This window comes from Daktulosphaira vitifoliae, unplaced genomic scaffold, assembly GCF_025091365.1.
Source record: "Daktulosphaira vitifoliae isolate Bord-2020 unplaced genomic scaffold, ASM2509136v1 Scaffold_3, whole genome shotgun sequence".
NCBI classification, from domain to species: domain Eukaryota; kingdom Metazoa; phylum Arthropoda; class Insecta; order Hemiptera; family Phylloxeridae; genus Daktulosphaira; species Daktulosphaira vitifoliae.
The window spans coordinates 22,554,489-22,566,200 of record NW_026099574.1 but is presented as its reverse complement, the minus strand read 5'-3'; the positions used below and the strand labels follow the sequence as shown (position 1 = coordinate 22,566,200).

The following is an 11,712-nucleotide window of genomic DNA, read 5'->3' as shown; positions in this document are numbered from 1 at the left end:
TACCAAAATAACATCTACTACTATTTCCTTATTTATTATAAATTAGTAATTCTTAGATTCAAAAATATAATATTTAATTTTTTTTTTATATATTTTATAATATTTATAATTAATTGTTTTCAAATTATCATTGATTTTGATATATAATATGTTAAAAGTAATCATTATTAACATACTCTTTTTTGTCCTTTAAAGTGAAAAATCATAATAAAAAAAAAATGAATTTATTACCATAACTTATAGCTCAACTTGCAAGTTTAAAATTGACATCATTATATAGAAAAAAAATGGTATTGTTAAGATTAATACGCAGTCAGCAAATTTTATAATTACTAAGTATAGTATATTTATCAGGAAAGTTCGTTTTTTTTTGTATTTTTATTGTAATAGATAATTTAAATATAAATAATTTCTTATTAACCTTCTTTTTATTTAACTAAGGGATTTGTTTTCAATTTTTGAGGGTAATATATTCAACTAAATGCGAATTGTAATATTTTTACGTATCATTGATAAAAGTAGGTTAAGGAATTGGAAAATAAATTGCAGCCAAAAAAAAAAACACATTGTAAAATAATATTAACATAAATTAGAAATTTCTTTTCATGAGTGGAGACTACAGTGATGGGATCCTTTATATTTATTGAAGTTATTGAATCTAAATGAGATAAAAATCAGATCATTTGAAAATTTTTAAAATTTATAAATATGCAATATACTAATTGCCATAGGTGGTAAAGTTACTTTTTTGACTTAAAAAACCAAAAAAATGTAAATAAGTTTTACTTTTTATGTCATATGAAATTTATTCTGTATCAATTAAGTTATATAATATTTTAGAAACTCAGTGTATTCCCCTTGTAAGATATTTTAAAATAAAATAAAATACAAAACACAGAATCTTAACACAAAAATAGCATGTTTTTAACTACGGCAGCTATTTGCACATAGAAAATAACTCGTCGTGTTTTTTTCATTTTATAGTACATGATATAAGCTTAAAGTTGATATATGTTTAAAGGACACAGTATTTCCGAACACAATTTTAAAAGTTAATTTTCATAAAAAAGTTGCTATTTTAATTCCCCTCTGTGAGCTGGTTACGAGTTAGATTTTCAAAAAAATGATATCAAATGAAAAAATTTAAGGTTTTAGNATGATATCAAATGAAAGGAAAATATTTAAGGTTTCAGTATAAAATAAAATGATATTGATATGTTAATTTTTAAAAAGTTATGGTAACATTGAGAAAAAAAAAGTGAAAAAAGTTCAGAGGTTAAATTTATTTTTGTCAAATTTAATTTTATTACATAAGCTTTAATTTAAGATATATATATATATATTATATAAAATTATCAGTATTTCTGGAATATTTTCAAAAGTTAAGTTAGAAAAGTTAATTTAGTCAAATGTTTACAAAAATATATCAATTGATAGTTAATTACTTAATGCATATAAAATTATAAGGATATGTTCATTTTTGAAAAAGTTATGGCAGTTTTAAAAAAAAAAATTTCAACAATTACCGATTTTAAACATTGTAATTTTTTTGGAATATTTCCCCATTTATAGGAAAGGAGAAAATTTTTTTCAATTTTTAAGGTTAATCTCTTCAACTAGATACGATTTGTGATCTATTGACATATTGTCATAAAAATCGGTCCAGTGAGAGCTGAGAAAAAGTGGTAACAGACACAAATTGAAAACACATTAAAATTAATACCTTCTAAGCGTTTTATGGAAGCTAAAAAAAGAAGTACAGTATATCAAGAAATACTGGGCTTTTCAAAATATCATGAATTACTCTGTAGTATGACATATATACTAGATTCTCATTATTTTATTAAATATTCTTATAAAATTCCTACCATCATTGTCGCAACAATGATGTTTGTCGGTGCCGATTGGAAGATTTAATGGTACATAATTCCATCTCTTGAACGTTGTATGCAGATCGTTTTTACTTAATGTATATTAATAAAATATTGAAAATAATTAAAAAAAAAACATGGTTAGCATGATATGCATTTTTTCTTACATATTCCTAAGATTTTAATAGTAATAATACAATAATACAATAGTAAGATTGAATTGATAGATAATAACAAAAGATAGGAATTACATACTGTTTTAGCCATTTTGAAAGATATCAAGATCTTGCAATTTTGTCATAGGATTATACTGGTTGTCTCACCATGTTTTGACATATTTATTAACTTTTGAATATTATAAGTATAATATTTTATAAGCTAATATTTGCATTACTAAAAAAAAAATATTTTATAGAGTTTTTGACTACGTTAAAACCATATTTTTTATTATTTTTTCTTTAATAATCAAATTAATAATTTAAAAAAAATGCTTTTTTACAAAATTGCCAATTTTAGCTTTTTTGTTTTTTTACAAAAAAAAATTGTTTGTTGTAGTTCCAAGTATTTTAATACATAAAATGATTACAGAATGTGGACGTTAATAAAAATAGCATCTACCCTCCCTATATACCACTTTTTATATTAAAATGTTTGGAAAAGAATGAATACTTGTACTGAAATTGTTATAAAAGAAAAATAATAAAAAATATTGACTAGATCAATAAGTTTTAAATGATGTCAAAACCTGATGAGACAATCAACACAGTAGCGTAGAAATATTTTTCGTTTTAGGGGAGAGATAATTCCACTAATACACCCGAAATTATAACCTAAGTAACAACATACTACTAAGTTTTAAAGTCAATAATTAAAATTAAAACTTGTGAATGGTGTGTTCGAAATAACTTTCCTATATTTATAACTCTTAATATTGTAATTCCAACTCATTTAAAATTTTTAATATGTCACTAAAAGTTATTAAACTTAATACAAGTAAAATGTAATCATTTATTAGCAAATGGATGGTGCAGACTAAAATAATACCCTTTTTAAGTGTTAAAATTTTTGAATTTAGATTTTTTTTAAATAGCTATAAACTTTTGAAAAATGTATAGATCAATAGTATTATTTATAAGTACTTCAAACATATATCTATCAACTGGAATATGTTTTTTTAAATGAACCATTTTACCTTATACAAGATGAGTGCAAAACTTAAAACATCCGTATAAATAATAAAACTTTTTTAATCTATTTTTAAAAAATGTTTCGAAAATATTTTATGTTATATTAGTATTTTTCCATAAAAATTACTCTATTGAATTATTGATAGTCAATTTTTTACTAAATTTAATTATTATAATAGTAATTATTCGTGTTTTTTAACTTATAAATCGTGAAACTAACAATCAGGAAATAATTAAGGAAATAATATTGAATATTGCTTTTGGAATAATCCAACAATTTTTTCTAAAAATTAAACAGATTTGTAATGAAGCTTTTTTTAGAATCACTGTCAGACATCATCTATATTTGTCCCAACTATGACTCATCCCCACCATGCCAAGACCCCACTGTGTTAAATTTAATTTTTTATTGTTTTAAGATTATAATAAATAACTTTTATTGTTAATTATGTTATTTTATCATTTTGTAATGATATTTTTGTCTAAAATATTGTTATAGATTTATAATACTTTTAATTAATGTATAAAATAAAATATTAAAATGATAATTATGAAGCTAGATTTAAAAACATCTTTAAATATGACTATCAGTGCACATTGATTTGTTAGTTGTCTGATAAATTTTTGTTGTTATTTTGAATATTTCTTTCTTCTTTTTCTTTCATTCTATTGATAACAGGTAATTGATAAAGAATGTAGTCAAGATTTTCTTTCTGTTTGATAGATCCTTTGGGTGCACCACCTCCCGGTTTACCCCAAAATTCTTGCCACCTTTGGTAGTGTTTTTGGCCTTTTTGAAGCTCTTCTTCATGGTCATGCTTAAAAAATGTACCGAAAAGTTAAACTATATTTTTTAATTTTTAATTTTGATTTTGTGAAAATATAATGGTTTCAGAATACTTCTCAATGAGATGACTAAATTTTTTTTTAAAAAAATGCTTCCACGGCCCCTCTACCAGTTGTAAGAGGTGACTAACGAGGATATGGTGTATAATTGTGTTAAAAAATACGAGAAGTACTGAAGCTTAACATAGGTAGATTGTCCGATCTTGGATGTAAGTGGGGACAAAAAGTGAGAAGAAATAAAGTAGTTAGAGATGTATGTACGAAATAAAGTATTATAAACTAAATTAATAGTTTAAGTTATACTTCGTTTTTATGAATTAAAAAATAAAGGTTTTATACTGTCCAATCTGAAATCAAAAAGCCAAATGTAATAGAGGATATGTACAATGACACTTGTACCAGGGTTAGAAGTGTGGGCGCAGTAACAGAAGATTATAGGGTAAGAGTAGTAGCGCACCGAGGTTCTGGTCTAAGCCCTTAATTATTTTCTGTTATAAAGGATGAAATTACTAAAGAAATACAAAAGTTGTCCCGTGATGCATGTTGTTTGAAATATTTAATAATAATTAATAATTAATTATATAATAATTTTTAATTCGTATTATTATTACTAAATATTATTAATTATTCGATTTAAATTTACATGTGATTTTGTTTTTTTAATTTTTTTATCTAATCTTTATTAAACGATTACTTCCATCTAATAAAAAAAGTTTAATTCGTAGAGTTTGCATTCAAAGATTATTTAAGAAGTTATGAAGAATAATAAAATACAGATTAGCTTAATGATATATATTAGAAATACTTAAGAAATATTGGTGGCTGGGAAGTTGTCCATATCCTTTCTTTAAATACGTCACTGTCGGACCTCGACATTTTTTTTTGAAACTACCCAACCCGCGTGAGAAACTATTTACCGATCCCTGCTATAGAGTTTATGCATAAAATATTTTTTCTTTTCTTAAGCAAAAAAAAAAATATCTTTAATACATAATTTTTCTTTTAACAGTCGTAGATCTATTGTATAGACAATAATGCCAAGTACGTTACGTGTATAACTCTGTTGTGCTTGAGAAAAGTTTTTATGTTTAAAAACAAAATGTTCAAGAACAAAACTCTTTTTCCATTAAAATACATTTAAATACTCATTTTTAAAAATGTATAATGTATAACGAATTAATGTTACAGTTTCAGTTGATTGGGCTATAAAAACTTATAATTTTGATAAACTTTATAAAATTTATAATAAAATTTAATTTGTCAAAATTGTATAAATAGAACATTCTACTTGATCAACATAGATTTAACATTTTATTTATAATAAACTTTTAGAGATACTAAATGGATGGTACTGAGTTGTTAAGGCGTCGGTACCTGTCACATACTGTCACTAGTTTAACACTCAGTCACGAGATGCTCTATAAATCAAGTACATTAAGGCATCCTTTTAGGTTTATTTTCATATATTGACACAAGCTCTACAACAGATATTTTGATAGATTCAAGATATAAAAATTTTATTAAGCATGCCAACAAATATTTTAATATTACTAATAACATTGGCCATTAGTTCCAATGTTTGACTACTATTGTAATAAAAATGATTTGTTTCATACTAAAGATACTTAAGTATGTGGTCCTATATATGTAAATGCTAATGAATAAACAATTAATATTATCCATCATTCGTGGATAATATTATTTAATATTAAAAATATTAATTTAAATCTAAAACCATGTTAAATATAATATTTCTATAAATATGTAATTCAGATTTAAAAGTTTAATTTATAGAAGTATTTATATTAATTTGAACATATAGAAATATTCAACTGATTTAAACACTATTCCTTAAAAAAAGTTTAAAATTGTGTTTGAAAATAGTTTTTTAAATTCTAGTTAAAAATTTACTATAAAAATATTAAAATAACATGATAGTATTTATGCTAACAATTTCAAATCTTTATATTAATTATGGTATATCATTGAAGTAAATTTGATTTTTATAATTTATAAATGTACTTACTTGTTTTCGTTTTTCTCGACCACTAATTTGCCTGTCGAGAAACTCGTGATATTCTTTCTCATCTATTAAAAAGCTAAAATAAAAATTATTATAATCGCTAATAATCGTGGTTATATAAATTTATGATTGAATTTTATTAATGTTTATGATTTTAAATAAAACGTGTAAGTTAATAATTTAATTATGCAATATAAACTCGAAAAAAATGATAACGTTTCTTTTAAATTAATTAGCCAAAAATAATAAATTTAATAAAATTCAAAAAATTCAATTTTAAATTTTGTTAATATTTAAACGTCAAAATTCGTTGATAATTTATTATTAAAATAAACTTTAGTATTATCTAAAAGTAAGATATATATCTTACTTAGATTTAGGATCATAAATTTTAGTCACGTCACTTGAATGTAAAGGCCATTTTATTTCTTGTCTTCTTCTTCGAGCTAATATAGGTGCTAATTCAACTCCACCTGTTATTATATCCTTATAAAAAGTAAATAATATAGTGAAATTATAATATAATCAATATTATTTTCAATATAATTCAATATAATCAAAATTTTTTCTATTCTAGAAAAAATGTCTATCAAATTGATTTATAAGATGTTATTATTATACATTTATTGATTATAATCAATTAAGTGATAATTATCACTTAATTGATTCAACTACAAGTAAGTTTTTACTATATCTAAACGGTATATGGTATCAAGTATTTGGAAAATAGCATTTTCAGTTAGATAAATCCATGAAAATAAAATTAAAAAAATAAATCATTATTATTATGATCTGACATAAGTAAAACTGATGTGCAAATAAATTTAATAATGGTTTTAATTACTTTTAATAAACGCAAAACAAAATGAATGTACTCATTTTGTCAGAAGTCAGTTAAAAACAAGTTGTTCCGTTTTATCTATTGTATACAAAAAGTATAATGGGAAAATTGTTTTGTCAATACTTAGCCTACAAAAAGCTCTTAAATAAATGATAAGTGTAGAATCAATAAATTATAATAAAATTATTGTGGTAAACAATTAATTACACGAAATTTATTAAGTAATCCAATAATTTTAATTTAGCAATTAAAATCGAGAAATATTTGACAAATTTGATAGAGTAGTTCTTCTAAAATTTTCTATTTCAGAATTGTTTTGAAATTTATTGATTAATATTACAACAGTTGGAAACTATAAAAGAAGAAGCCAAAAGAAGAATTAATAAACAAACTTAATAAATAGTTCAAAATTCAGAAAAACATAGCTGAAAATTTAAATTAGTTGCTATCAAACCTATCCAGAAAATGAAATATATACAGACTTAAAATAATCTATCAACTGTTCTACTTTACCCCAACAATTGATAATAACTATTATCCTAATAATTTAATAAAGGGTTTATTTATCTTATTATATATATTATTTTGTGTTTTCCATATTTTTTTTTTTAGATTAAATTTACTTATTCTTTCGTTGATAACGTTTTTAAGCACTTAAAGTTAAAGTTCATAATTTAATTAAAAAAATATTTAAAATTAATGTTTTATTACAATATCATCAGACTCTTTTGTTGTGCTATCAGTGGAACCTAATCCAACTATCATCATACTACCATCTTCATAACCCTAGAAAATATACATATATTATAACATAAGTAATTAATTTTTTTTAAAGACAATCTTAAAGCAAAAATATTAACTTAATGAAGCGAAAAAGATGTAAAATTATAAAATTAATATCTAAATGCTTTAATATTTTCTGGAAAAGCTGAGAAAAACTTAATAATCATAGGCTACTACCATAGAAAAGTTATATAATGAACTTTAAAAATATAAAAATCTAATAAAAAGCTTTAAACTTTTGCTTATTCTAATTTTATTTTTATTTATTAGAAGTATAATTTTATGCGGACGATTATAATCATATTAAATATTTAAATACATATATTGTTACCAAAGATCGATAGAAGTGTTTGCCTACGCTCTTTGGATCTCGCCAAACAATACCCCCTGGGCAAGGTGTGCCCCAAGGAATTACAGTTGAACTCTAATTATAATTTGAAAACTAACTTATACAATATGACAATTTGATAATAATTTTAAAAAGACAGATTAATAATACGCTTACCAATTGTTTATCTTTAATAATTTCTCTTTTTCGATTTTCATTTATAATTTCTTGTTTTTTTCGAACCATTTCATCTATAACATTCAATATTTTTTTCTGCTATTTAAAACTTTTATGTTACTTTATTTGATACACTGATCTTAATTTTAGTAGATCACACAAGAGACAATAAGCTTTCTTTTCGTAGGCTATTTATGTATATTCCATTTATAACTTTATTATGGAAAAGGTATGACGTCACCCACGTGATCAAAAATTTTTCTTTTAAATTTCAGAAAATGTTCCGTGACGTTTGATAACTTTTTAATTCTAAATTAAAGCTTTTGAAGCTTAATATATTATTTAAAAAAAATATTTTTTAAAAGTATATTTGGCTGCTAAGTTCAAAAATGTTGGTTATAATTTTGTTTTTCATGTTTTTTTTATACACGTTTGAATTGAAGAGTAGTGATATTAATCACTTTTAGATATCAGTATACTATGTATGATAATACCAACTTATGTGGAATTCACTATATTAGATCTGGGAAGTTATTATTGCTGTATTGATTTTCTTTTTGTATAGGTATATATTTATAAATGTTTTTATGCTAATTATTTTACAACGCTTATAAAAATTACGCAAACTAATTTTTTTACACTAATTTTTAATTAATAATAGAAAACAATTTTTCACCTAATTCGATTTTATATGCCCTTTGGTCTTTAAGTGACTTTCGGTATCTAAAATCATTATCTACTATATTTCTATCTGGAGCATGAAACTGAAATCTCAATTGAGGATCTTCAACCACAAAATTTTTTGTTTTTCCGGATGAACTTTTAAGCGGAGCGCCACCGCCAGGTCTTCCCATGGTCGTAACTTCATTACTGACTCTCTAAACAATGCAAATATACCTTAATAAAAGCTCGTTTACTCAATATTATTTATATTTATTTCGAATTAGTAATATTGGTGATATTTTGGGGGTCCTTTGCTGTGCTCTATCAACATAACTCATACTTCATTAGAATTAAATCAGTATCAAATACAAATTACCTGCAAGGGAGGCGATGGTGGATCTGTAAAAATTTTTCTTTTTCGAAGACCATCAGTATTCGGAGCCCCGTGTCCTGGTTTACCCCAAGGATTGTAATCATCAATCACAGATGTAATGATCTAAAAATTGTTTGATTTAATATAATTTAAAAAAATTACAATATGTTCTAATAAAATATTCAAAGTTTACATTTTTTTCTTGATCACACATACGGTTACTCGTACATTTTTTTGAATCAGCATTTTGGTTATCACATTTTTTATCTGTCATTGTGATGAATCTGTATAAATTTTATGAAATTGTATATTATTTGTAGGTTCAAAAGAATGTTTTTTAATCTTTTACTTAAAGCTGAGTAACCTCAATTGTAAAGTAATATTAATACGCATAGGTATTTATACAATGATTGAGAAACCACTCCTGTAACTGGTGTGGTCAATGAAATTGAATGACTTAAATTGCTTCAATGATAATAATTATAAACAATTAATTTGATTTAATATTTTTTTAGTTTTTACGAAAAGTAGGTTACACTGTTATAGAATAGTCCTTCAAAATTGATTTTACGGTTGAATTGTTTTCTAATACTATTGGCTTTTGAGATTAGTTTATCAAATAGTATAAAATGAGTTCACATTTAGTTGTATGTATAATGGAAATGTAGTAAATTTGATTTCTTTTTTTACAAATAAACATAGTAACATTTTGATAAATATGTTTAGGGCTGGATAGAATAGGAGTGTAACCAAGTAAACACATTATTTCAGCAATGTGCATTACTAATTGATAAATGATATCATATATGTACAATTTACAGGTAGGTTTCTTTGAATAATTACCTACTATTGATAGGTGAAAATCTATTACAATAAAAATGTTTAATAAAACAAATGTTTTTATCAGAATTGACAAACAAATATGCAAATATATGAAAATTACAGATATAATTTAAACAGATTATTATTTAAATTATTTAGTAAATAGTCAGTGAACAATTAACGACATCATAGTATCAAAATTGTATCGTAATTAATGACTTTTTTGGCATGTGTAAAACACATCCTCAAAAAATAAAATTGTGATATTGACATTTCCAAAGCAATACTATAAAATATATTTTCATTTCCTAATTTAGAAAATAACAATATATTTTGAAGATACGTAGTAGTATTTCATTGACAACGACAATTTTACTTTTTACATTTTTTACTACCTGAAATAGAACAAATTATATTAAATTTGGTTTTATATTAAACCAAATACAATTGCTGAATTTATTTTTAGTCAAGTTTTGTGAAAATAGACTACAGCCTGTTGAAGAATATATAAGATTTTTTTTTTTTTTTAATTTTACTATGACTATTTTTTGAATTTTATAAATTAGTTTTAAGTCAATACATTCTAATGTGTAAACATGTAAAAATCTTTAATTTAAGTAGAATGTTTTAAATATTATCATAGTATTTTATTGAAAAATTTGTTTAAATGAATACATCATAGTTCTAAAAATAAAAAATTCACTATAACTACTGCAAAATGTTATATTCGAGTTTTATTAGAATTACTTCAATTTTATTACAAATAATTAAGAATTTTCAATAATAACCAACATCTAATAGTTTTATTACTAAACAAATTATTTTAGATTTTTTATTAATCGTCATGATATTTTTATTGGTAATTATTAAATAAATAATGAATACAATTTTTAATTTACCTTTTCATGAAGTACTTAATCAAGACAAAACAGCAAAAAATGAAAATAACACAATTATGGAGTATGTACTATTTATTCAAACAGTTTATTACATTTCATTTGAACTACCAGAAACGATATGCCCTACCTGGCACCGTCTAGTTACTAAAAAGCTTTACAAAATAACAATAACGAACACTAGTCAATTTATTACAATTATATTTTGTAAAACGCGTACACTTTAGAAAGAAATGACATCGACATGCTTCATAAGCATTTCGAACTTGATTTTATTTTTGCATTATGTGAATTGTATAGTAATATATAGTTAATGTATTACTTCGAATTCGTGACTTCTTCATTTGTAAATTTACGATTTCTAATTTTATATAGGTCGGTCGTTAAAAGTCTTATTTTTACAGTTCCTCTGCAAGTAACATTTTTACTTTTAGTTTAAAGTTTTAATCATAAACATTGAAAACGTGGCGTTAAATTTTTTGGGAGGGTTTCATTAGAATTTGCCTTATTCTAACTTTCAATGAAAACGGAATTGATCATACTTTGAACTAATTCGTTAGTTGCAATTAAAGGTCAATAATAACCTAGTGTAGCGTCTTAATGTCATCACGTTAACAAGGCCATAGAAAATACTGTTTTTTCCTGCTAGTGTAACATAATACAATTATTTTTAACTATTTCATTAAGATGTGTGTGTATTTATATAAATACACACATACATAAAAACAATTTCCTAAGTAACAATTTGGTTCAGGCTACATTCACTCTAGAGATAATTTTTAGAAGGAAATGGAATAAATTTTGACAATCGTTGGTGATGAATTTGTCAACTAAATTAAACCTTTATGAATAAAATGAGTACCCAATATATTTTATAAATACCGACCACGAATGGCTTCAAT

The 11,712-nt window shown here is 23.5% G+C and overlaps 1 protein-coding gene across 3 annotated transcripts; it reads right to left on the bottom strand.

Annotated features, from left to right (window-relative positions):
* Positions 1-3,276: 3,276 nt before the first annotated feature.
* Positions 3,277-11,065, bottom strand: LOC126900785 (uncharacterized). 3 transcript variants are annotated; one of them, XM_050676721.1, is made up of 10 exons: positions 10,814-11,058; positions 9,286-9,376; positions 9,096-9,215; positions 8,733-8,934; positions 8,057-8,130; positions 7,883-7,975; positions 7,480-7,554; positions 6,298-6,413; positions 5,931-6,003; positions 3,277-3,876 (listed from the first exon to the last, which is right to left on the bottom strand). In XM_050676721.1, exons 1-10 carry the CDS (start codon positions 10,819-10,821, stop codon positions 3,664-3,666), a joined length of 1,065 nt encoding a protein of 354 aa, XP_050532678.1. In that variant the 5' UTR covers positions 10,822-11,058; the 3' UTR covers positions 3,277-3,663. The 3 variants fall into 3 exon arrangements, with proteins under 3 accessions (XP_050532678.1, XP_050532679.1, XP_050532680.1); XM_050676723.1 differs by lacking the exon at positions 3,277-3,876 and adding an exon at positions 3,896-5,382 and having other exon boundaries at positions 10,814-11,065; XM_050676722.1 differs by lacking the exon at positions 7,883-7,975 and having other exon boundaries at positions 10,814-11,052.
* Between the last annotated feature and the right edge of the window lie 647 nt (positions 11,066-11,712).

Coding starts and splice junctions, on each gene's coding strand:
- LOC126900785 (XM_050676721.1), bottom strand. Junction 9,216..9,285: donor TGTGTGATCAAGAAAAAAAT/GTAAACTTTGAA, acceptor AACAATTTTTAG/ATCATTACATCTGTGATTGA. Junction 8,935..9,095: donor CACCATCGCCTCCCTTGCAG/GTAATTTGTATT, acceptor TGCATTGTTTAG/AGAGTCAGTAATGAAGTTAC.